The sequence below is a fragment of the Actinia tenebrosa genome, unplaced genomic scaffold, assembly GCF_029948245.1.
Source record: "Actinia tenebrosa isolate PJP-AT-01 unplaced genomic scaffold, QUT_ActTen_1.0 PGA_scaffold11__36_contigs__length_13525064, whole genome shotgun sequence".
NCBI classification, from domain to species: Eukaryota; Metazoa; Cnidaria; class Anthozoa; order Actiniaria; family Actiniidae; genus Actinia; species Actinia tenebrosa.
The window spans coordinates 4,408,726-4,436,716 of record NW_028292571.1 but is presented as its reverse complement, the minus strand read 5'-3'; the positions used below and the strand labels follow the sequence as shown (position 1 = coordinate 4,436,716).

At 38.7% G+C, this 27,991-nt stretch overlaps 1 protein-coding gene across 1 annotated transcript; it reads left to right on the top strand.

Moving 5' to 3' along the window:
- On the top strand, positions 1-27,987 carry LOC116302956 (uncharacterized). Its single transcript, XM_031712385.2, has 28 exons — positions 1-364; positions 3,120-3,230; positions 3,862-3,956; positions 4,210-4,279; positions 4,553-4,722; positions 5,917-6,056; positions 6,793-6,911; positions 7,897-10,956; positions 11,363-11,449; positions 13,471-13,534; positions 14,278-14,737; positions 15,504-15,586; positions 15,938-16,040; positions 16,398-16,499; positions 17,025-17,115; positions 17,360-17,456; positions 17,994-18,077; positions 18,394-18,539; positions 19,187-19,319; positions 20,433-20,546; positions 20,834-20,986; positions 22,833-22,931; positions 23,477-23,606; positions 23,740-23,886; positions 24,130-24,244; positions 24,785-24,870; positions 24,968-25,080; positions 26,010-27,987. The coding sequence occupies exons 1-28, from the start codon at positions 124-126 to the stop codon at positions 26,119-26,121; spliced, it is 6,525 nt and encodes a 2,174-aa protein (XP_031568245.1). The 5' UTR covers positions 1-123; the 3' UTR covers positions 26,122-27,987.
- The last annotated feature ends 4 nt before the right edge of the window (positions 27,988-27,991 follow it).

Below are 27,991 nucleotides of genomic sequence, written 5' to 3'. Positions count from 1 at the left end.
GAACGAATGCTGTCAGCCACACAAACTATTAACAATACATGTGTATGAATTTCACTTTTGCTTCAGCTTTATCGGCATGATTGGCCTTAAAACACGCACAATAGGTGTTTTTCTTTCTCTGCGATGCCTACGAGAGACGTAGAACTTCTAAGTTACAGATCTCTGAGTGAATTCAGTGGAACAAGTAATCTTCGTCGAGCGCAGAGTGAAGCGAGTGTACATGTTGGTCAGGACCTCTGTAGCGCTGGATTCTCAATGTTAAAGCTTAGTAAAACTAGAGTGACTGTTGGAGACAGCTTAACGGTCTATTGGGACATTCATGAAAATTGTAGCGCCAATGACTGGATTGGTCTCTTTGACTTAGGTAAGTTTGAAGTTGACAAGAAGGGACCATCGACCCTTTGGTCGACCCGTAGAGTATTAAAATACTGACTGTCGACTTCTGTATTCAAAACATTTTATTATAATGTTGTGTTTTATTTATGTTTGACAATTTAGTATGTTATACCCAAAGTGAAGTGTGTTTATAGGTGTCCTTTGGATCTGTATCTAGCTAGTATTCAGTCCTACCTGCATTATTTTGACCAACGTGTTCGACAAAATACTCGTTGATGCCTATTTGGACCCCGTTAACTTATAGTTTGATTCAAATCTCTTTAGTATTAATTATTATCTGTCTAAATCGTGAAACAGTGAATCGTTTGAGCAATAAGATAAATCTTTTCAAACAATAAGAAAAAGTTTAATAGTTTTTATCGAGGCATCAGTGATCAAGCTGGCCTCCTTGGACCAAAACAGCCCAAATTGAATTCGATCTCCTAAAGCGACATTCTTTTTTTAACCTAGCCACTCTCGATAAAGTTGTGGTTGACAGGAATGTAAGGTTTTGAAGGAATGTTGAAAAATAATCTCTAATTTGAGCTCAATCCAGAAATCGCAGAAGAAAAAAGATCAGCACTTAAATAGATTTAACTGTCGATCAAAGTATAACTTTAGATTCCATTGGATAAGGCAGTACTTAGTTGGCTTCCAATCTTATGATCCTGAGTATATATTTTGTATTTTCAAGAACCGCAATCATTTCTCCTCCAATGAGAATCTAAATCTCCAGCCAAAACAGAACCGTGAAGATTTTCTATTTCGACCTTGAAAATGAAATATTAACAAAGGCTGTCTGGAGGTAAATAATTCACCAAAATAACATAATTAAGACAGTGGTTGAAACAATAGCATCAAACTATCAAAGGTGTCTCCTTTGAAATCACTAAAAAACAAGTTGTCGCTTTTAAATCTTTACTTAGGGGCTTAAAAATTTTCTATATTTTATTAAAAATCTGAGAGGTTGCTATATATCTTTTCTTCGAACGAAGAATTCGACATTTTATTTAAAAAGCTATTGTAAAGACGTTTTGATTTAGTGGCTATTGTTTACTACCTGCTAGAGTGATAAGATTTGCATTTTACTGGCTGTCAGCCTTAGAATTATTTACTTAATTTAAGATATCAAAGCCTCTTGTTTCATAATTTCAATATTGAAAACTACAGAGTACGTCTTACGCCAAGCATTAATCAAAATATGAAGCCAGTGAAGAAATTCATTCATTACGTCACTTAACGCTCTCATGATCAATACTCACTTTTAAAACATCCTTGAAACCACTTTGCTTATTACTATGTTGTTATCATGTCAATTCATATACATTGGAAAATATTGCTCTCGTCATCTTTAATTTACGTTAGTGATTCAAAAAATTAAGTATTGAAAAAAATTAATTAACTACTCTATCCCTCTCATGTATTTAATCAATTGATAATAGATCTTTCTTAATTAATATAATCATGATTAATTTTTTTGTGTGAAAGAAATTAAAGAAAAACCATGTTAAATAAATGAAAAAACAAAATTGTCTTTGTTAATAAACTTTTGTGTGAATTTTAAATGTAGTTTATTGAATCAAACAAATAATTCTTGTCATCTTTTGAAATTGCTATTTAAAAGCGTGTCAAGAATTAATAAGATTATTTACAATTTGAAAAAAGTTCTTAATACATGCTAAATAAGCAATAAACTAATCCCTTTTTTTGATTGTTTGACAACTTTGAACTTGGCATTAAATATATTTAGACACATTCATGCTGTGCCTATATATTTATAGATTATAACTATAATGGGTCAAGAAAGAAGACAATAGAGTCAAACTTGAAAAACGTAACATGCTAAATGATGATCTGCAAGTTAGCTATACCCTGACTTAATTTGATCAGCTCAGAGGTTGTTTTCAGGGTTTGATCTATGAGTTAGCCATAACCCGACTTTGATCAGCTCAGAGGTTGTTTTCAGGTTTTTATCTGTTAGTTAGCCATGATGATGCAAATGGCCGATTGGTCCAGTGGCTATAGTTAAACCAATGCTGTATTTAAAGCATTTAACACTCCTGGGTGGACGGCGTAATGCCTTATAGTTTTGCAACCCAACTGATAAGATAGATAGATCAAATTAAAATTTAGAAGTTGATTTTTGTGGAGGGAGGAAAAGCTAGAGAACCTAGAGAAATAACCTTTGAAGCATAAGAGACACCCAACAAACAACTCTACTCACATACGACATCGAGATCAGCAAGACTCGAACCCGGGTCACATTTGTGGGAGGTGGCATATAAGCAGAGCATGCCAGCTGTTATATCAAAAGTAATTTAATGTCTACAACCCATGATAGTAAATTAGGTAGCTCAACAGTTTGTGGAATAATGGGGTATGGTATGAAGTACAGTACTCTTGTAAAGCAGAGCAAGCCAGCTGTTATGTCAAAAGTAATTTAATGTCTCCAACCCATGATAATAAATTAGGTAGCTCAACAGTTTGTGGAATAATGGGGTATGGTATGAAGTACTCTTGTAAAGGCCATGTTCAATACAATACAATTCATGTACAATAATGGGTTATGGTATATGGTTGTATGGGGTATGGTATGAAGTACTCTTGTAAAGGCCATGTTCAATGCAATACAATTCATGCACATTACAATAAGTTTCTCTCTCATGCAAAAAAATATAACCTGTCACATACTGCAGTAGTTTTATACAGTTTATATTTTTCTTATTTTCTTTTCTGTTATTCAGATAGTGCAACTTCCTTGAGTAATTATCTTGACTGCAAGCAGAGAGGCGTTACAGGAGCCAGAAGAGGTGCAATCAAATGGGTCATTTCAAGAAGTATTGATCTTAATAATGGTAAGAGATTACATTATATTAGAAATTGTGCATTTTTATTTAAAAATAAACAGCTTTTATGGTGCTCTGTTCAGTAAGAAGGAGAAGCACGAGCTGTAGGTGAGTGCTTCTCACACTTCTTGAATGCTTACAGCACTTTCTAAGTGTTTTATTAATGAACAGAGCACGGAAAAAGCTGTTTTTTCATTTTATTATATGATTTGCTTATTTTATTTTGGTATTGAATTTATTTACACAAAAAGAAAGATGGTTGCAGGATCAAGCAGTACTTTGCTTGCACTGATGGTGTCAGAACCCCCTCTGTTCACTATTAAAGCACAATTTTTGACCAATCAGCATGCATGTACTATCCTTACACTATAATAAAACGAAATGAAGCTAGAAAATAAAATGCATTTTTCCTAATTTTGATACATCCCAGGATTCACTTGACTTGTTTGTCAAGGGCTTCTTAAATATTGATTATCAACACAATGCTTGCTCAGGGCTAAAATTTGAGCAGTTACAAGCAGTCCCAGGACCCTGATTGAAAAATCTCTGCCATGGCTAAATCATAAAATTGGAATTTAGTGGTTTTATCGAGGGAGTGAAATACATAAGATAAAATGACTTGACCTCTTTTTATTTTCAGTTGAAAATAGATGCATATTTAAGTATATATTTGCCAGTACTGGTTCTGTAAGGGCAATAAGTCCTACTCTATACATCCACAGTCCATATGCAGAGGTAAGTACAGATAGTATAGATAGTATAGTGTACCTATATGTAATGCGCAGTTGATCATATTAACATGTTAAATTGGGCAGTACAAATAATAATCTATTATATTATTATATTATAATATTAGTAAATGAAACCAAACATGAAATTCTTTTTAAAGCTTATCCCTAGCATTGTATATTATGAATATATTATGATCTTTGTTAAATATAAAGCAAGATGACGTATAAAAGTGTAATCAATTGATTGTTGTGTTTAGATTCATGGTTCTGGGGGACGTCGTCAAGCACAAATTGCTCAGGATACTCTCCATGAAGTTTCTGTCTCAGGTACCATACTTTTATTGCTATACTGTTAAAAAATTTCTATACCCAGGGCTTAAAATAATGGCCAATCAGTCGCCGCTCATGATCACAGCCCAAATTAGTTTTAGCTTAGTCATACCTAATTTCTGGCTAAACTTTAGTGGTCAAAATGACCAGCAAGGCAAAGATTTGACAGGCAAGTCCCAGTTCTGGCCAGACAATGATACCAACATCTTTTCTCTTTCCCTTGTGATCTCAAACCCTGAACTGATCACTGGAAAATGGTTGACTTTTTAGGTCTCGCTGCATTTGGTCTGAAGAAGAATATATTCGGCAAACCAAGTCCCTATGTTAAGCTGTCAGTCATCCCCTCAAGGAGACATTTCAGATCCTGGAAGCATCACCATGGTCAGATAGCCAAGACTTCTTCACAGTCCCATACTATTAACCCTAACTGGCAAAATGAAGTAAGTATTGGCATCATCTTGAGTCTGTCATTTTTACTGACATTGATGTATGTGTCTATCAATGTTAAAACACAAGGTGGGGGAGGGGGGGGGGGGGTTGTAGTAGCTGCTTTACCTGGACTGACCCTTTGACAAGAACGAAGCTTTACTATTTGGGAATTTTACTAAGTAATAAAAAAACACAAAAATCTTCGGCCCTACATGCCACACAGGGCCCAGTTGTTCAAAGCCCGATTAGTGCTAATCCTGGGTTAACTCTTAATAAGACCTATAGAGTTAATCCTGGATTAGCGCTAATCCAGCTTTGAACAACCCGGCCCAGGCATACAGTAGAGGATAATGATTGAAAAAAAACTAAATCAATGCAGCTAAAAGCAAGGCAAAAAACAAAGGGCTGGTGATACTTGTGTGATAATGGTTAGTATTTTATCACAGTTATGTAAATCAAGGGTGGTGTAGTGGTAGTGCACTCACCTCTCATCTCTGGGGTCTCAGGTTCAATTCCTTCACTCAACATCACATGTAAGCAAAATTTGTAAGGTCTTTGCTGTGATGTGTGGGGGTGTCTTCAGGTTCTTCAGTCTTCCTCCCTCTGCAAAACCCAACATGCTAAAAAAAAACATGCTCTGACTTTGATCAGCCCAGAAATTACTGTCAGGGTATTGATAAGGATTTTGAAATTTGAATTTGAAAACAATGATTTTATTATTTAGTAAACATGAAGTATTGCTGATGATATAATTACTATGTGATGGTTATTTTACCGTGCTATATTAATATTATTATTTTGTAATAGACCAGTTTCGAATTCCACATTACTGCTGTGTTCCTTGATTACAGACTCATTTGCACAGGGTTAGCCTCGTATCAGTGTTTAAATATTCACAAATACCAACAGTAAAGTAAAGAATGCGCAACTTTAACAATACAAACATTTTGAAACTCGACGGACCTTGACTGGAACACGTGAATATTCTGCACAAACTCGAGGCTAACCCTGTGCAAATGAGTCTGTAATCAAGAAACACAGCGGTAATTTGGAATTCAAAACGGTTCTATTGGGTCTTGACCATGAACTACATGTATAAAGGTATAAACAGACAACATGGTTTTTTACTGAATGTTTGAACAACTACAACTTCCATTGTCTCTATGTTCAAAAATATGACTTCTTTTTTTTTGTGATATTTTTAGGAATTCGTTTTTGTTGGTGGTGCTGATGATGTTCTTGAAGTGGAAGTTAGGAACAAGTTTTCTGGTACTCGTCCTGCTTTCAGTCGTTTTTTGGGTAAACTGTCTGTGCCAATCCATGATGTCTTTGACAGTGAAGATGGGTAAGTCAAAATGACTAAAGAAAAATTCTTTTATATCTAAAATGCCTCTCTTCCCAATACAACACAACCATTACCAGCTAAGCCCCAATCTGATGGTCTCCAGGGTTCTTATTAAGGGTTGGAAGTTGGGAATGGTCCGTTAAGCTAGAAAAATTCTCAGGCTTAAACTACCATAATCTTCTATTACTTAATGAAAACCCTGCCAGGATTCTCTGTCAAGTTTATGATCTTCTCGATTATTTCAAAACTTATATCTAGCAACCTGCAAAAGTATGACCACATTTACTGTATTTGCATACTTCTGTATGTCAAACAGACACATTTATAAGTGTGTAAATGCTTTTTTAGCAGGAAAAAGTCTGTGCATACAAGTATGCAAATTCATGCATTTAATGTGGTCATACTTTTGCACATTGCACTGTAAGATTCCACATGGAGTTACATTGTATACAGTGTATTAGATCAATGAAACTGTGGCTATCTATTTTTCACAGGATATCAGTGCCTTCCTTCAACAACTTTTTGAAATTTAAAATTACAGCTCATCTCCAGTGTAATATAATTTATACATCACAGCTGACATCACAATGCCAAGAACGATACCAGCTTTACAATCTATAGAAGGAGTTACAATAGATAATTATGACAAATGACTGGCATAAACTATATTACGCTGGAGATGAGCTGTAATTTTAAATACCTATATTACAACTTAGTTCTTTCGTTTTCTTTGTAGAACTGAATTTGTGGTGAACAAGCCACTTTGCAAGAGAACCCCATCAGATAGAATACAAGGCAGGATAAGATTATCTATCTCAACTATCAAACCTGTTAGTACTTTGACTAATAATCAAGGTAAGCATCTTACTTAATAAAAGTCCTGCAATCAATCCCTGTATTTCATTTGCTCACTGCTTGTGTTTCAGGGCTTAAAGTAATGACTGGTCAGTAGTGGGCCATGATGACCAGCCAAATTAGTTTTAGCTTTGTCATGCCTCGTTTCTGACCTCCTTAAGTCCATCCCTACGTCCTCTTTGTGGGAGGTGGTAATCGGTAATGCTGGCTAACAGGGCTCTGGCAATGTGCATGAGGCTAGCACCCCATCACATATTATTTATAGAATAGAAAAGAATATAACTTTATTCGTGCCCTCTGATTTGCAGATAAATAAATTGTTACAATTTTGAGAATTATAATAAAAAATGTGAGGAACCACTTGCTACCTAAAATAGCAATTCTAATCAAGTTAGGTAGCAAATTGGTCATTTGGTACTGTTATTTGATGATCGTTACAAGAATAAGTATAGAAATAGGAAAATCCAAAAACAAATGTAATTGGATTGGAGTAAAGAATAAAAAAAAAGAAAAAGAAAACCGAAAAGAAAAAGAAACCATGGGCGAAGAGTAAAGTGCATCAGAGTAACTAGTTTATTGCTATGGAAACTTTGAAACTGTGCCACACAGACATAAAGGATGATGATGATGATGATACTTTGTTCTTGGCTCAAAATTACTTATCAAAGTGACTGGTAAGGCGAAGATTTGACATTGTTCGGTGACTGGCTGTTATTTTAAGCCCTGGTGTTTGCTTTGGATAATTTGGCAAAGCTCCACACACCCCTCCCCTAAGGATATTAGAATAGCTGCTAATTTTCCTTCAGCATCTATCAGTTTTGGCAGAATTTGTCGACATTTTTTTACAACCAAAGTGGGGTCATATGATAAAATCGGTCGGGTCGGGTCGGACGGAAGAATATTTGGCTCTTGGTCATTTTGTACTAACCTTGCTGCGTGCGCTCAGGCAATAAGTACTTAAATGTGCATATTGGATTTCTTACAGATGGTCCGGTCTCCAGCCAACAAAACAGTCGACCAAGCAACCTCAACGTAACTCCCTCTTCGTCACGTGCTAATATGATGACGTCAAATCCTACCTTACGTTCATCGGCACCAGACCTCACTCAGGCAGCTCAACTTGATCTCTCGGCAACGCCCAATTCGAGTAGCCACATTGAAGCCTCGTCTCCTGTCTCTCCATTCAATGCTCATCCGCCTGGCGAAGACGATTCCAGGCCGAACAGAAGGCGAAACCAGTGCCGACCATTTTCCGAGTTCTATTCGGAAGAATTCGTGCCTCTCGATCTTGAAATTCCGAGTCCCAGACGGCAGGCCACGTTGGCTACCGTGATTGGGAATCAAAACAATAAATCGTTTGATTCTGTGGAAAATATTTCTAATGGTACTTTTGAGGAAGAAGAGCATGATCACGAACCTCATGAAATAAATGAAAATACAGAAGAAAGAACTCGTTTGACATCCGATAGCACTGATAATCTCGATTCTGATCAAGAAGCAAGCAGTCAAGATCGTCTTGAAGGGTCTTCACCAACGCCTCTTGAAGAACGGCCTTCTTCTCCTACAGAAGCGTCCGCAGTTTCTTCAGCTGTGCGTTCAGAACGCCCTCAGTCACCAGAATCACCGATGGAGACAGTAGACTCGGAGGAGAACAATGAGGAGATACACAACGAAGCTGATGAAGAGAGTGTTGCTGCTGAAGATGGCGATGAGAACCAAGAGACGAATCTTCTGCAAGTGACTCCCGCGATGAGATCTAGTGCCGCAAGCATCGAGTTGACAGAAGACTCACCGTTAAGGATTTTAGAAGAAAGCGAACAAGCCCTTGATGAAGAAGCGACTTTCTCGCCTCGAAATGACGACAGTGACGAAGTGGACGAGGACGAGCAGGTAGATAATGAATACAGGTTTCTGTATGTGAACCCGAATGATGGTGATGATGAAATGGAATCTGAACGATCCACACCAGACGAGGAGTTGGCTTCCATTGCGCCCAGTGTCATATCAGTTGATAGCTGGACGTACGAACAAGCGGGCACTTCCCCAGATTCCTCTGCTTTGGAGACAGATACGAATCCGGACCTTCTGAGGACGAAACCAAGCGCCATTGGCTTGCCTTCAGCTGAACAAGAAACTGAATCTGCTTCACCGGTGCCTGATAGAAGGATATCAAGTCCCGAGGCGTCCCCTCCACGGGAAGGTTATGTTCAGGGACCAAGTTTTGCTGATACACAACTCCATGAAGACCTTGAAAATGCTGAACAAGATGTGCAAGAAGAAGATCATCGCGCTGCGTCACCTGCTCGTGAAGTAGAAGATGATTCGTCCGAAACATCGGTGACGTCATCTAATACGACCAATCAGGTACTAGAACCAAATGATTGGGCACTCCGGACACAGCTGCCGTTAGTTGATGCCGTAGATGAAATTATTGCAAACGATGAAGTGAATGAAGGAGAAAGTGCTGGAACACCTCCTCAAGCAAACCAAGTACGGATCTCAACACGCACAGAAGGTCGAGATTCTCCTTCCTCTTCTCGATCTTCAAGGCCATATACTCCAAATAATGGAATCGATTTATCGTCTGTTACGTTTCCGATGGAAGAATCCGAGCCAGATTGCATGGACGTTACATCCATTCAAACCTCCTCCACTGCGCAGATGTTAGTGGATTCGAGAATGAGCCCGAGTAACGTACTCAACTCAGGTCTGGCAAGAGCCGACGATTCGAGGTCATCAACGAGATCTGATGGACGTCCTTCGATAGAGGAAGATCTGAGTACTCCAAAGCGGCCAGCTCGCCGTTCTAAAAACCTTTCAAGATCTTTGAGTGATTCTCGTGGCACGCGCTTAAGTCATCGACCAGAGAGACCTGAGCGAACTCGCAGGCAAAGAACAGAAACAGAACCCAGGGCTTCCACTGATCAGCCACGTGACTCGCAAGCAGTTCGCGCTGGGATTTCCGCAATGATAGCATTTTCTCAAGAAAGAGCTGTCTCACCTGCTTCCTCAGCCATTGCAAGACCCGTCAAGACCTCTGAAACCACCTCGACTAGCGGTACAAGAAGTACTGCCTCAAGAAGACCAAGGCTGCGTACGTCTTTGAGCGATTCTGTTGTAGTTGCCGTACCAGTAACTACCTCCGAATCCCCTACGTCATCTCCGAGGTCACGTGCTCAGACATCACATGCAGTAGTAGTTGCTAGTGCCGTGCCCTCTACTTCTGTCTCGGTAACGTCCTTGCCTTCCCCGACTCTTGAATCAGAGAGCAGGAACTTGGTTTCCCCGGCAGCAAGTGAAGTGGAGACGGTTGTTGCTGTTCCTATCAGCGGTTCAGATACAACCTCTACTGGTACTACGCTGGTCGCTTCAGGAACCATCGCGTCGCCCAGAAAAGAAGCTACCGTGAGTGTCACTCCTATTCCCTCCCCAACAGAAACGGCCGGCAACTGGTCTGAAATGACACCGGTGGAACAGCAGGGGAGAGGAGGGGAATCCGCAGCAGCAACAAGAAGGACTAGCACTTCAAGTCTACCGTCTGCGTCAGTCCAGCGAGCAACTGCAGCTGGTGCTTCTAGCAGCAATGAGAGCAGTAGTAGTACCGGTGCGATACCGAAACCGGGTACAGGGGATTTAAATCGCGCAGCTGCTGCTTCTAGCAGCAATGAGAGCAGTAGTAGTACCCGTGCGATACCGAAACCGGGTACAGGGGATTTAAATCGTGAAAATATAGTAAAAATGTTACGAACGTACGTTCGCAGTGCGCAGCCGCCTCAGAGACCCAACCAAGTGAATGACCTACGTTTAAGGCGGCCGCCAGCGGAAGATGCCAGTAGTAGCAGTAGTGCCATGCCAGAGCGAGGACGTCCACCTCGACATGACGCCGCTGTAACGCACTCCGCGTCTCGACGCCGGTCGTCACGGAGACATCAAGGCGAGCGTGACAGAGAACATGAAAGAGCAGAAGCTCAACCCGTGCATTTACAGATTCAAGACAACGAGCGACGAGGTCGGCGGTCAAGTGAAAACGAACCATTACCTTCAAGTAAGATGCTTTCTTAGCCATAGTATTACTTGCGAAACGTCTATTAGGTCGGTCCTTTGGTCCATTCATTTCCTAGAGGAATTGTTCTAAGTGACAAAACAATAGATCGTCTTTTCTAATGTAAAAAAAATTCATTGTTTTGTCCCCTAGAACAATTCCTCTCGGGACTCAGTGCAAGGGGTCTATATACCCCTTGCAGCACTTTGGAATGCATCTCAATCTAGGGGACGAAACAATAGGTTCCAATTCTCAGGAGATTGGAATTCTTTTGTTTTTTCCCCTCAGATCCAGCTGCTTTGACGTCACATGCAAAGGGTCTATATTACATGCTTTAGTTAGAAATTAATCAAGTGTTTTGCTTGCTGTTGGATATGGAATCCTTATCGTGTTGTTGTTGTGTGTGTAGATTGGGAAAGAGGAGTGGATTCACATGGCCGGGTCTATTATATCGACCACGCTCATCGAACGACTACCTGGACAAGACCAACTAGAGGTGTGTATTCAAGTCAACTCGCGCGTATAATTGGAATGCGCAATGAAATATACTGTGGAATTTGATTGAAAATCCTGGAGTAGATGTCAAAACAGTTTGTATGATAAAAGTTAAAATGTTGTTCGCTGTTTGACAATAAACTCTGTGATCCCTGAGGTAAATTCTGAAAAAGATTCTAAAGCAAAGAAATCGAAGGTAGAGAAGAGTAGTACAGAAAACTGTGAACTTCATTCATTCAACCCTCGATCCCTTCATTCTTATTCATTAATTTATCATTAATTAATTCATTCATTCATTCATTTATCAACCATCCATCCATCCATCCATCCATCCATCCATCCATCCATCCATCCATCCATCCATCCATCCATCCATCCATCCATCCATCCATCCATCCATCCATCCACCCATCCATTCGAGCGTTCCTTTAGCCTAACGAAACACCAGAACGCATATAGCGTATATACGCATGTAGCGTGTCATTACAGTACAGATGTTATTACTTTGCTGACAAAGAAGTAAGATAATTAGAAGCCCCGTGTTCTTTTCCTTCTGTCGTCTACAGAACATAATTTTTGTTGTTGTTCTGCTGTCTCATAACTTTTAATATTACATAAGAACATGCGTAATAAGTAAATTACGAGCCTCAGTGTATACCCATGTAGCTGTCTACGGTTTCTAGTTGAGCTGGTTCATTTTTTACGCGACTTGAAGTTGTGAAAGGCCCATTGGCCCTCTTCTTCAGTCGTTTCATGCAAGGCTCATAATTTACCTATTACGCATGTTCTAATATGACTTCCGAGCCCATCCCACACGGCTTACGCCTCATCTATCATTTTAATATTACAAATCACTGTCGCGGTCACAATAAGTCAACGTTTTTTTCGAAACGTCGCACACAAACAATTCTCCTAAAAGAGCGTTTAATTTCTTCGATCCCTGAAACAGACTGGGGACTGATCTAAGTCCGGGCACGGCTTACTCACAAATCGAATTGGAATTTAGCTGAAGTTTTTGTGGAACATTATTGGTCTTAACGAATAGAATACAGTGTATAAGCAGCTATTGATAGATGGGATATTCAGCTGTCAGGTGGTCTCTGATTTTCCCCCCCAGCCCCTGCATAAGCTAGTGACTATCATTATTGGTCTTTCTTATCAATCATGCCGTTGTTCTCCTTCTGATAGCAATCTCTGAACTCTTCAAACAATCTGTTCTCACCACTTGTCGGGTTTTATCGACTACAAAACTGATAATACTTCCTTGAAGTACCAATTATTTTGTAATGAAATCAATCATTGTTATATTTTATGATGGCTAACTAGGTAATTACTTTGATACAAACTATGAAACTAATTAGGAGTTCTTAATTAATCAAGGACATATTGACCTATTATCTTCATTAATATCTTGATTAATAACCTCGTTACCCCCCACTTTCCCCATTTCTGCCGTTGAACTATGATAATCTCAGATACGCGTGCTTGTGCTAAAGGGAGCAGATTGTATTCGAATCCTCTTTTAAACTCGATGCCTCAAGGCGACTAAACCAGAATGTAAATTCATGCAAATTCAAGGTTTTTGTTATTAAACATTAATGCATCGTGTTTTTTTGGTGAAGTTGGGATTGGTTACTTCGGCTCGATCAACCGGAATTCGTTGTCAAATAGAACCGTTTGAATTTTTGACTCCACTTCTTGTCGCATCGTTAAACATTTATCGACTCAGTTATTTCATGGTGAAAGTCGAATGGCTAAAAAAAAAATTGTCAAAGCGAATCGTTTGAATTGTGATTTTTGACTCCACTTCTTGTCGGATCGGTAACATTCACTGACTCAGTCGTCTCATGGTAAATGTCAAATGGCTGAAGATTCTGAGGAAACTACCTCACTCCTGCTCAGGTTAAATGGAAGAATAATGTTTTAGTCATCAATGTTATGCTTTTTGCGGAATATATCGATATTCTACTGTCATTATCCATTTATTTATTTTTCATTTTTGGTTCTTTTTTCGTTTCACAGAAGCTCCACAAAATGAGACGAACATGAATGATATCAACACACACTGGCAAAGCTTAGATCGAAGGTAAGTGACGATCCTCCATTAAGTTCTCATAAAAATTTTGGTTGATTCATAAGCCGGTCCATAACGTGCTGTTTGCGTGACGTCCCACTTAACCACAGGAAGCCCATATATTAATATTAAATACTCAAACTGTCATATTCGTTTGTCGTGTTATGTCGGCTTTTTTTATGTGACGTAGTTTACCAAAATAGTCATCTGACCAGATGGCCAGAATCGGTGTATGAGACTTTTTTATAATTTTTCTCAAGGAGTGATTGCCGTTTTTGCTGTTTTTCGTTTCTGTTTTGATCCAAAGTTGTTTGTGACTAACTGGTTTCAATTATTCGTCACAGCATATTACTCTTGGCGTGAATTGTCACGCAACATCACAAAAATCAATTTTCATGAATATTAGTAAATTGCCCTATTCACTATGACGTCACATCAAAACAATCTATTGTTTAAACGCAAAGGATCATGGTCGTCGGACAGGGTCAAATCAACGCAAATTCACCGAAAATTGTTCTAAAATCCGTATCAATCCACGAAGAGAAGTAGAATAGCCAGCAAACGCTTAGAATATTTTTTAGTACATATTAACACATATTATATATGAAAACCAGGCCATTTTAGATTAAACTGTTTCGCTAGGAGCAAATTTTGTTGAATTTTCTATTGGATTTGGCGATTCTATCTCCCACATAAACAAGCAGTGACGTCATAGTGAAATAGGGTAATTGAAATCCATGTTTTCTTCTTCAAAGGTACGAAAGCTTTCGACGCACGCTACGAGGGCGTAACCGCCACAATACTCGACTTCCTTTACCAGAATCAATTCGAAGTAATGAGAGTACAGCATCAGGATCAAATGCGTCAAACTCAGACACGGGATCTCGACCAGCGACCAGCTCTAGGTCAACTCCAAGTACACCCGTCCAATCAGAGTCTCTTCCACAACCACCACCCCCCTCAGCTACTGCTGCAGCATCTCCTGTTTCTACTCCCACCGTCTCCACCCCTTCTTCGTCCAGTAGTACCTATACACCTTCGACACCAAGCTCATCTCATACATCTTCCAGCTCACGGTCATCTCAAGCTGGTGCGTCGTCCTCACATTCGAGGTCTGAGATGTCGTCCAGTGCCCGCTCGGCCGCGTTGCTCGAATCTCCTGCCGTGAAGTTTATCACTCGATCTGACTTCGTTGATTATATCAAAAACAGCGGGGTAAGGAATTTATTTGTATCTTTGGTCGGAGAAGCCGTCTGACCAACATTAAGCTCGCTAATTATTGGTTACCATGGTGATAACTCCGTATATCTGGGTCACAATAATCCCGGTTGTACGAAGCCTGGATAGTGCTATCCGATGGATAAATCTTATCCAGTGGATAAATGTATTGGATAACAGCATCGAGTTATCCACTGGATAAGGATTTATCCGTCGGATAGCGCTACCCAGGCTTCGTACAACCGTGCCCAGCTTTCAGTTGTCTGCCTTGGCTTCGATAAAGGCTTTGCACCATGACGTGACGGCAGCCATGTTAGATGGCAGGAACAATACATCGTTTTACACAAGAAAGAACTCGATTCCTGGGAGCAGAGGGATTTTATTGTTCTGCCATCTAACCACAGGCAGCCACTTGAAAACCTCTATTGCGGTTAAATATTCATAAATATTAAGAATCGTCGTTCAAATCTGAATTATTGTGAGATTTTGGAGGAAAACATGCCTTAAAACACGCCCCTTTATTCATACCAAATATAATCGTTGCTTATCAAGGTATCTTTAAGGAAAAGAAACGTATCTGCGAGTATTTTTTAAATGGATGCGAGTCACCCTCTTGGCTTTGCAGGGAAATTTATTCCACCGCTCAAACGATGTTTCTTGATGATATTTCCAATGAATGAAAATTGATCATATTATTGATTATCGATAATAAATGATATTTTGTTATTTGATATTATTTATTTAATGATAATTTATCTTCCAGGTGGCGGGACAATATTACTTCCAAAGTCAAATGTTAAAACTTATAATATCTAAAATTAGAGCAGATCCCACGCAGTTTGAAAAGTACGTAATGCATTCTATTGGTATTTCACAAATTATTTATTATTTTATTTATTTTACAAGTTTTGAAAGTAACTGAATCGACTTTGGAAAGTCTGAATCAATTTAAAATCAAATAACCTAGTGGCTAGAGTTTTACTTTAGTATAATGGTTAAGGTAGGGGACCCAAAATAGAGCCCTGTGGCACACTTAGTAAGTCTTGTAGATCTGGGTCACACAAGGAGTACTCCAGTCACCTTTGTGTCATATTGACATTAAGTCTACTGTAACAGCTTTTTGTAGCTAATGCCTATTGATTGTTTTTTAATAGGCCGTTGGGTTCTGTTTACTAGTTTCAATCTTATTGTCTTCAGGTATCGTCACCAAGTAGAGCTGGTTCGCTTTCTTAATCAGTTTGCTGATCCTCAGCAAGAACTATCTCCTGGTTGGGACAAGAAGGTGGATCAGAATGGACGGGTAAGCGATTCAAATTATCATATCTTAGGATTACGTATTTAAGTGATTTCTTGGGGTCTGAGGATAGTAGGAAATTATTTTACCCTAGGGATTCCCTCGGGATTCTAACGTTCGTCTCTTAGGAATGATTATAATGATTTATTTCTGGGTTTGAGGAAAATTATTTATTCAGAGTGCAAGAGGTCTATAAGGTTTGCCAAGAGTTTTGACAAGTTTTTTTTCTGTTGTCATATTTGTGTAGTTCACTTTGTTATCTTTATCTTTAAGGGTTTTGGTTCCTTTTTATAGTTATATATATTTATAAAAAAAGAATTGATTAAAGATTTTTTTTTTTTTTTTGCATGTTCTTTCCTGTAGCTGTACTTCATAGACCACACAACCAGAACCACCACATTTATAGACCCCAGGCTACCAATCATTGGCACGACACGAAGACACCGTGCGGGAACTGAGACAGAGGTAAGCCACGCCCTATACAAAAACTGTATGGGAATAAATCCACAGATTCGTACCAGTCCCTTACAGAGCGAGTGTAAATAAGGTCACTCCTAGAACTACCTCGCGCAGTTTCGTATTAAACTCGTAAACGGCTTCCTATATGTTCCTTTGCTCCGGTTACCCACTCGCGCTCACCATCGCCGAACAGCAACTGTGTTCCGTTTTTCCCTTCCTTCCACCTTCAATATCAGTTTCTTTCTGCTCCGTTTTAATTGAGCAGGTTGCAATTATCCCATTCGTATTTATCGAGCGTGAAACGGAATGATTCGAATTGAATATAGACTGCGAGCAGTCTCTCTATTTCCCTTGGTCACTGTCCGTCTGTCTGTCCGTGTCGATTGACTCGTAACCAATCTTCCTCGGCCAATCGACACGGACAGACAGACGGACAGTGACCAAGGGAAATAGAGGGACTTAGCTCGCAGTCTAAATTGAATATAATGCTTGGATTAATGGATTTATCGAATAATGTATTCCATTTTTCAGCCTCGACGATCAAGAGCCCCACCCCCCAGACCTCCTCCGCCAAGAGGACATTCACGAAGCAACAGCACCGATGTGAACAGCACAGCGCTCAGTAAGTTCATTAACTATAATTTCGTCTTTAGTCAGCTCTAGGGCGGAACTAGGGCAGGTTTATAGGTGCATGTTTTTGAATTTTATCTTCAGTGATTACCTAAGACAGCCTCTGGGCTAATCATATAGCCAGGGTACATTTGCGAAGGGAGAAAACCCGGAGTACAATGAATAGGCAGGGGATTTCCGTTCAATTGAACATGAATAATAGTTCTGTAAGAGTAACCTTGTTGTTTTATTTTCAGCCTACAATCAGCAAGTGATAGGATTTTTATCCCAGTCAAATATCGATGAAATCATTTCCAGAAAACAACAAAGTTATATACGAAACATGGCTCTAAAGTAAGTTAGATACCTAGAAATAAATACAGGTTGTATGATAGTCGTAAAAACTGAGGGCCTTTTATGACACGACCGTGACCGTAACGGTGCCGTGTCCTTGTATTTTGATTTGATGAGCAGTTCTAGTTAGTGTCGTCAGTAGGTCATATACTAACAGTATATGATGTATGATACACCGGAAATGGCGAATATGTTAGAACCTGTTGGCCTATTCTCGGTCTAGACTGCCATGCACTTCGTTTCGTCTCTGTCTATCAAATATATATATTGGTTTATCTCATGTATGCATTTGCAGTCTTTGAGTGATCCTTTCAGATCATATCTCAAATCTTCCTCTTGAGAGCCTTTCTGTAGAATCCATCTGCTGTCAGATTTTGAGCATCCAGCACATGACAAAACGAAAAATACGAACTTGAACTACATTTTTTAATGGGTGCAATTCATTTGTTTTTACTAGTTATTGTTAAACAAACTTATTAGTCCACCATCTTTCTTGAGAGAACTTAAACGATGAGAACTTTTATTTTGTTGAAACAGGGCCAACATTCGTCGTGCTCAGTGTGAAGGCGAGAGAGCATTGGAAAGACTGTCAAACAACGTGGATTTCGTTATGCTACTCAGGTTCGTTGTGCGTTTAAAAAAATACATGAAGGCCTCTATTAAACGACCACCTCTTACGTAGCAAACCTCTATTCAGCGACCATCCTCTATTTAGCGACCAACCTCATTAAGTGACCAACCTCTATTTAGCGACCAACTTTAATTTAGCTACCAAATTGACAATTCCCTGAGGTTGGCTACATAGAGGTTCTACTGTATCAATATCAATACCTAAAGATATTAACTCGGTTTACAACACCCTAACTCACTCCTCTAGTCTCCTTATCCTAACTTGATTGACGTATGTTTTCATTGGTTTTACTTTGTTTTGTTGTAGTTTATTCGAAGATGATATCATATCTTTCGTACCTCCTGAAGTAGCTCAGAAAGCAGAGCCACCTTCACCGAGCTCATCGCTTCCCACTTCACCTGTCAGAACTCCCATGGTTAACCGTATTTCAGCTACTGACTCTATAGCCAAAGGTATTCTGCTTCTTGTCTTAGTTTGAATCAATCAATCAATCTTTTATTCAGTACCATGTTTGCAATAAAAATACATATACAGTCAATAACAACGTCCACCGAAAAAAGACATTTACACATTTACACATTTACACATTTAGACTAAAAGATATATCACGTGTTTCATTATGTATTCTTTGCCTCGTGTGCGTCAGCCTGAACTTTAAACGTAAACTTCAACTCGTGAATCGAAAATGAACCCAGAATGCCCCGACCATTTAGTGAGGATTTAAGATGGAGAATGGTATTTCAGCGTTTGTTTTATGCCAGAACCTTCGAGGAAACACGTGATATTTCTTTTAGTCTAAATGTGTGAATGTCTTTTTTTGGTGGACAACGTTAATTACATTGACTGTATTAAATTACGAGAAGAAAGAGGAGCAGTATACTAGCCAGCTGTAATAGCCATAACGTAAACGAGACAGTTGGCAAGTTATAAAATTACATTAACGCTTTTTTGGTCAATAGAAAGTAAAATAATATATTCTGGGAAAGTCCTCGTTTTTTGGGGGGGCTTCAGAAAACGGACTTGCTTCCGTACCTATGATTTTACTCTTCGTTATGTTCATCTGTTTTGTCATATTTTGTTGATACCATCTGTATTTCAGTGTCAGGTGGTGGTGCCAGTGCTTCAGCAGCGCCCAGTCCTGCTCCTTATCGACGAGACTTCGAAGCAAAGGTCCGGTCATTCCATCGTCAGTTGTATCATAAAGGATATGGACAAGGACCAAATAAGATCAAGTAAGAGCATTGAATATGTTCCCCTTAAGGCGCTGAAATACGAGACACAAAAACGTCCAACTTGTCGCGCAACATTGTTGCGGTGCAAGTTCGAAAACAATGTTGCTGGTTTTACATCCTATCTATCCAACTTGTCACTCAACAAAATCTAATGTTGCAAGTTGGGAAAACTTGTTGCGAAAAGTAGAACGTAGATCAACTTTCTGCAACAAATTTGCGATTTCTTGCTCGTTTTTCATCACTCGTCCAACTTGTCACGCAACATTTTATGTGCAGAAGCGACCGCCATCTTGAATTATGTAGCTTATAGCCAATCAGCGTGCAGAATATCACTGTGACAGTCCCAACTTGCAATATTAGATTTTGTTGCGTGACAAGTATTTCAGCGCCTTCATATAATATAATACAGACATCGAAAGGGCCAGTAAGAAGTGTCCGTAGTATGGAGGTGTCCTTAATATAGAGGTGGGGCCTATAAGGATAATGAATGTATGGCGATTTTGCTGGGACCTAAATATCTGCCCGTAATATAAACGTCTCCGTAATAGAGTGAAGGCGTTTAACCCGAGAAATATAAATTATTAATCAACGTGTAGTATGGAATTAGGGTCTACTAAAGTGTGTTAGTCTAATATCTATTTCACGGGTTTAATGACTTCACTCTATAGAGGTGTCCATAATATAGAGGTGTCCCTTTGGAAAGGTTCCACAATATTTACAAAAGCATGACGCACATCACCAAAACTATCACTGTTACCACCACCACCACCACCACCCGCAACAACAACAACAAAAATGAAAAAATAATAGAAAACGACAACGACAACGACAACAAAATAGCAATTACAGTGTTATGGCAACTATCATTGTTACCACCATCCTTAGCACCACCAACAAAAATTAAGAAAACAGAAAACGACAACGACAACAAAATAGCAATTACAGTGTAATGGCAACATCAACAACAACAACACCAACAACATCTAACAGTGACATCAAAACAACATCGAAACAACTTTAAACAACAACAACGACATTAGTAGCGTTAAAAATGGAAAGATTCATTGTGAAACTATTCGAAACAAAACTTATTTTAGTTCTGTTATCTTTCAGGATGACTATTCGTCGAGATCGACTTCTTGAGGATGCGTACGATCAAATCATGAAGGAAAATTCCAGAAGTCTACAAAAAAACAGACTTGAGATTCAGTTTGTTGGCGAGGAAGGGTAATGCATTGTTCTTATTTACCATTCTAGTCACTCGCCTACAAAGAGTCTAAGTAAATTTGCTTGGTTTCTCACCAATATGTAGTCTCGGTTTTGAGGAGAGTAGAGAAAAATAATTTATCAAGTCCCAGTAATAGACGCCCCCTTGTCGCCCCATAATGCCTTGCAATCTAAGATGGCCGCTGTGGGAGCAAAAAGACCAACAGGGGTGGTAGGTAGGGCACTGCAAAATTCGGCTTCCCCAGCTCTACTGCTTCGTGATATGTGATAATTTGATGCGTTTTCAGGCTGGATTATGGTGGCCCGGCACGTGAGTTCTTTTTCCTGATATCCAGACAGATATTCAATCCATATTATGGGTTATTTGAGTATTCTGCCAATGATACCTACACGGTCCAAGTCAGTCCTGTGTCGCTCTACGTGGATAATTCCCACGAATGGTAAGTTGGTAATATTAGACCTTTTTACCTTCGTATGCAAATTGCCCATTTCAGACCACGTGACATTCCAATGAGAATTGTTCGTTTGTGGTGAAAATTCAAAACAATTTACGTATGAAAGAATCGACTCTCAAGAGTGGCATCACATGGTCTGAAATAGGACAAAAATGACGTAGGTAGAGGTCTATACATTCCGTAGGATCGCCAACAACTACCACCATCATTAGCATCATGAACATCTATGCATCATCATCGATCATCGTCATCATTTACACTATCATTATTTTCATCATTTATATTTCATTACTATCAAAGCACCACCATAATCATTACACCATCATCATCACCAAAACGTCGTCAACATTTAAGGTTTCTTTGCATGTAGATGTCATTAAATATTCAGTTTCATCTACATATATTGATTATTTTCCGAGCTTTCGGATCTTAGATCCATCATCAGGAAAGATGGTGTTACAAATGGAAAACCATTATCGTTATCTCCACCATCATCATCGTCAATACCAATATCATCAATACACCGTCATAATCATCATCAATAATTCATTTATCATAATCAATATCGTCATCTTCATCATCTTCATATGCATCATCAACTTCATCACCACTACCATATCATCAATACACCGTCATAATCATCATCAATAATTCATTTATCATAATCAATATCGTCATCTTCATCATCTTCATATGCATCATCAACTTCATCACCACTACCATATCATCAATACACCGTCATAATCATCATCAATAATTCATTTATCATAATCAATATCGTCATCTTCATCATCTTCATATGCATCATCAACTTCATCATCACTACCATATCATCAATACACCGTCACAATCATCAATAAATCATCATAATCAATATCGTCATCTTCACCATCGCCATTTTAATCACCATCGTCATCTTCATTTAATCAGTGCCATCAAGATACTCCACAGTTATCTCGTTAATCATCGTTATGCTCTTCATCATGTAACCTTAACCTCATCAAAAACATGATGTTAGTGTTCCAACATGTTCCATTAGTTCATTTAATCAGTGCCATCAAAATACTCCACAGTTATCTCGTTAATCATCATGCTCATCATTATGCAGTCTTAACCTCATCAAAAACATGATGTTAGTGTTCCAACATGTTTCATTAGTTCATTTAATCAGTGCCATCAAAATACTCCACAGTTATCTCGTTAATCATCATGCTCATCATTATGCAGTCTTAACCTCATCAAAAACATGATGTTAGTGTTGCAACATGTTCCATTAGTTCATTTAATCAGTGCCATCAAAATACTCCACAGTTATCTCGTTAATCATCATGCTCATCATTATGCAGTCTTAACCTCATCAAAAACATGATGTTAGTGTTCCAACATGTTTCATTAGTTCATTTAATCAGTGCCATCTAAATACTCCACAGTCATCTCGTTAATTATCGTTATGCTCATCATTATGCAGTCTTAACCTCATCAAAAACATAATCTTATACCCCATTCATACATAAACGTGTTTAGTTAAACTATGTTTTCATTAGGAAAAAAATTGAGAAACTAGAAACCTACAAAATAATGAAACTTTCTAAATTATTGTCAGAGCAAGACAAAGGATAGTTTACATGCATTATTTCACCAAATATTGTGCAGTGTTCGTAGATAGTTTTCCAAACCTGTTTAGTTAAGTCACTTTAAAACATGTTTAAGCCTTGGTGTAAATGGGGTATTAGTGTTCCAACTTGTTTCATTAGTATTCCATTAATACTAATAGCATTTTAATGGTTTTTATGATGATACATCTATGCTCTGATCCCATCTTGTTTCTCAGGTTTCGGTTTTGTGGTCGTATTATCGGTCTGGTCATCGTCCATCAACATCTCCTCGATGCCTTCTTCACCAGAACGTTTTATAAATCTTTACTTAGAAGGTAAGATAAACTTAAAGTTTTTCTCCTCATAACAAAATTTCGATCTCAAGACACGAAGTATTTCAAGTTTGTTTACAAGCCAGCAGAGCCTTCCCTTAGGGACCGTGAAAAGAAACTTGAAGATCTTCGAGAAAATTTGCAAAACTGAGGTGTCACTTTTAGAATTTTGGATTTCAATGCAAGCTACCAAATAAAAAGATAACGTTGCTAATAGCTTGATAACACTAATGGCACAATAATTAATGAGTTTTATATTTCTATTCCAATGGCGGACGTTTTGCAGTGGCCATTAGTTATACGTCACTAGAGACCTTCAGATGCAACCACGAGTACGAGGACGAGTTTTCAACTATCATTTCGTAGTCGTGATCCTGTACGTAGATTGAAACTTTCGATTGTAAAAGGTTGAAATCAGGACCAGTGTTAAAACTAGTACTCGTACTTGTCATCGGATCTGAAGGTCTCCCCCGAATATCAGCACGCACCTGCAACGCCATATAGCGCGCACCTACTTTTATTGAGCTCTTAATCTGGTCATATTTCAGCCCGTGTGACCTGAGTGACGTGGAATCATTAGACGCATTGTTCCATCAGAGTATGACATGGGTCATAGAGAATAACATTGAGGACGTCTTGGACCTGACCTTCACAGTCAGTGAGGAAATTTTTGGACAGGTTTGTTTGTTTTTCATATCCTACTCTAAAATGCACTAGAATCACCCTGCTTGCAGATGTCCCAATCCGCTTTACGTGCTCTTGTTGTTGCTGTTACTGGGGGCAACTGATAGTATCATTTTGTTTGGTATAGGTTACGGAGCGCGAGCTTATCCCTGGTGGTGTAGACATCGCCGTGACAGAAGCAAACAAGACGGAATATGTTAATGAAATGGTTAAATGGCGGGTGGAACGAGGCGTGTCGGAACAGATGCAGAGTATCGTTCGAGGATTCAACGAGGTATACCATCGCCATACAGTTTTCTTTCAAGATTGTTTTCCAATAATATTTTGAAATTTTTACCCGTTTAACGATTTTAAATATTTTCAATTTTCTTTCCATTGTATTTCATTCTTTTAATTTCTTTCATGGTTTAGTGGATACCAATGTTTTTCTTTCTATTTTCTTTCTTTCTATGTTTTATTCATTCATTGATGCCTTTTCCCCCTTTTTCACAGTGGGTTTTCTCTATTTTGTTCACAGGTCATTGATCCCAACTTTATGAATATTTTCGACGCCCGTGAGCTGGAGCTAGTGATATCAGGAACAGCAGACATCGATATCAAAGACTGGAGACGACATACTGAATACCGTTCAGGTTGGCTCATCTCACTATATGTTTTCGCTGTAACGCACACGAAATAATACCCAGAGCTAAATCTTGGATGCATGATGTATTGCAAACAGCGTTGTGCATCCTGCAACGAACAAAATAATTGTCCATAACACAAAAACAAATCACGTCTATTTTCACGACCATTTCATGGCGGGAACAAGTCTAATTTATTGAGGTGATGGCGTGACGTTTCCAGACAGTGTTGGTGTACTGTTGTCCAAAGTACTCCAACAAAATGCAGTCTTATAAGGAATTGCTGCCAATATAAACCTCTTGCATTAATTTCCTAGGCGAAATTGTTTTGGGGGACAAAACAATAGGCCGTCTTTTCTTATTCAAAAAAGAAAGAAAAAAAAAAAAAATCCATTGTTTTGTCCCCCAGAACAATTCCTTTCAAGCAAAGATGTTTCGTGATATGCATGCCTGTAAGAGAATGTTGCCAGTCAACGCCTTCTCCTACAGCAATTAATCTTGCATTGAACCTTGACAACAAACTGAAACAAAATTCTTTACATTTTCTAGGTTATCATGACAGCCATAAAGTCATCAAATGGTTCTGGAAATCGGTAACTTCATTCGATAACGAACAACGTCTTAGACTTTTACAAGTAAGAAAACTCTCTCGATGTTACCATGTCAACGATTTCCATGGTTACATCTCGTCTTGGTAAGATTTGACTTTGAGTGTTTCTTTTTGTGTGCTAGTTTGTTACTGGAACTTCGAGTATTCCTTACGAGGGATTTGCAGCCCTACGTGGTAGTACAGGACCAAGGAAATTCTCTATCGAAAGATGGGGTGACTACACCAAGTTACCAAGGTATGTTATTCTTCGCTTGCATGTTATGACACTGCGGCCATGTTGGTGGTATAGTACCCTTGCATGTTACGACACTGTGGCCATGTTGGTGGTAAAGTCCCCTTGCATAATACGTTACTGCGGCCATGTTTGTGGTATAGTCCCCTTGCATGTTACGACACTGCGGCCATGTTGGTGGTATAGTCCCCTTGCATGTTACGTCACTGCGGCCATGTTGGTGGTATAGTCCCCTTGCATGTTACGACACTGCTGCCATGTTGGTGGTATAGTCCCCTTGCGTGTTACGACACTGTGGCCATGTTGGTGGTACAGTCCCCTTGCAGGTTACGACACTGCAGCCATGTTGGGGGTATAGTCCCCTTGCATGTTACGACACTGCGGCCATGTTGGTGGTATAGTCCCCTTGCATGTTACGACACCGCGGTCATGTTGGTGGTATAGTCCCCTTGCATGTTACGACACCACGGCCATGTTGGTGTTATAGTCCCCTTGCATGTTACGTCACTGCGGCCATATTGGTGGTATAGTCCCCTTGCATGTTACGACACTGGGGCCATGTTGGTGGTATAGTCCCCTTGCATGTTACGACACTACGGCCATGTTGGTGGTATAGTCCCCTTGCATGTCACGTCAAAGCATCTCAATTTGGAGGACAAAACAAAAGAATTTCAAACTCCCGACAATTGGAAACGTATTGTTTTGCCCTACAAATTGAGCTGCATTCCAAAGTGCTGCAAGGGGTCTATATAACTATTTCAAAAATAGTTTGTGAAGGTTTGTTGCATATCAAAAAAGGGCTTGGCTTGCAAGGCTTGCGCCATAAATTCAATCCCATGCACTGGATGAGGTTGTAAGTCTTTTTAGAACTTCAAAAAAAGCGAATTACCAGCGATCCATCATCAACATCTGACACTTATCCTATCTTTCAGAGCTCACACTTGTTTTAATCGCCTGGATCTTCCAGTCTATCGATCCTACGAAGAACTGCTTGAGAAGCTCACTTTCGCAGTCGAAGAAACTGGCACGTTTTCTATGCAATAATCGATGAAATTGGTGAAATTTATCGATGAAATTATTTTTAATGAATTGAAATTTTAAGTAATGTTCCATAGAGACTTTCAATGATATGGCAGCCATATTGGAGGGCGGCTTGGCAGTTTATGCAAATGCGCAACATAATGAAGATTTACCATATAAGGTAATAAGTCTCCACTTGAAAGAGGGCACCTCTGTAGAACGATCGTAGGCTTTTCGCTGAATATTCGAGAAATTGCAAATCAGAATGCTTACATATAGACCTCCTTAGCTTGGGCGTAATGTTGTCACATCACAGACCACGTGTCATTCCCAGAATGTAATTCCTTTGTTTAACGGTTGTGCTTGAAAGGACACACAAAAAAATGGATACAACTCAAACATGGAATTTTATTCTAAAGAGAATTACACGTGGTCTGATATGGGAAAACAGGTAAACTTCATATAATTTAACTTACTTGAACACGTGACATTATGATCACATTTTACACCAATTCAACTAACTTGTAACCAACTTTTTAAAATTTTCCTGAGAATTTCAATGTTTTCATCAATTATCTCCACCATCATTTCTCGAATATTCTGCTTAAAAATGCACTTTCCAAGGTGCTTTATTCAAGCATTAATATATCGTTAAACGTCGTTTCAAATAGTCATATTGTGTTAAATTTCTATATTTTGAATACCAAATTACGTTTTATCATTCCAACGCTTAAAAAAATGAAAAATCACTAACCAATTAATATTTTTTATTTATTTTTAAAGTATCTAGTTTTTGTTAAAATTGGTAAATTAGAAAAGCTTTAACGCCACTTGTCATTTGTTCTCACCAAAAAGTTGCATTTTCTCCTGAAGAGGAAGAGACTAGGACCAAGTAAGAATGCGCCAATCATAAAACAAAATAGAACTTCAAGATTATAGTAGATGTCATTTGATAATTATTATATGAAATTTGAGGATTTTGAAGAGGGGGGTAGGGGTGAGGGCCGGAGGAAACTCCATAGACCACCATAGAGTAATACTACCCAACACTTTTCAAAGGAATGAAAATGTAATCCTATACAGTTCTTTAAAAAAATATAAGTAACACAGCCTTGGATTGGAATGAAGATTAACTATAGCCCTCCTTTTGTAGCAGTGTTTGAGGTTTCTTTAAGATTCTTTGGATGTTGATAAAATGGTCCCTCCCTTAAATTCCTTCGGCCCTCCTCACATCTAGGAAATGCTCCCTGACCCATATGTAAATCAAACTACCCTATTTAACAAGAGGACAACCTGTTTCTATAAAGGCGGCAATTTTTTTATTTGAATTGATCGATTCTATCTTCTTCTTGTAATCAAAAAAACTGCCCACGTAAAATCTTCCAAATTATCTCACTGTAATTGTTTTTCTGATCCCATTTTTGTCCTAAAACCTTGGACGTTTGGTCTGTTTTGGTTAGAGAGATTTCTTGTCTTGTAGTTTTATAAAAATTGTAAATTTATCATAGGCGTATATGAATTATACAATGCGATGATTTTGTAAATATGATGACAATTGTTGGCCAGTTTCGTATGAATATGGGCGATTTCAAAATTTTACTAGACTATCGCAAATTGTTACTAAATTAAGAGCAAAATTAATTTTTGTTGAAATTGAATATCGAATTGACAACTGATTGTGAATTAATATGTGTTGTCATGGTAATTACATAGATGCTCTGACCCCTTAAATCAAGAATGGTGAATATTGACCTAAAAAGCAAACAATGATAATAATGATAATTATAGAATGCGCTTAAATTGTACATAAAAGCTAATTGAATCTTTATTGTACAGTTAGCAAATGAAAATTGTTAGATTTGTGAGTCAAATAAAAATGAACTAAACTTTTATT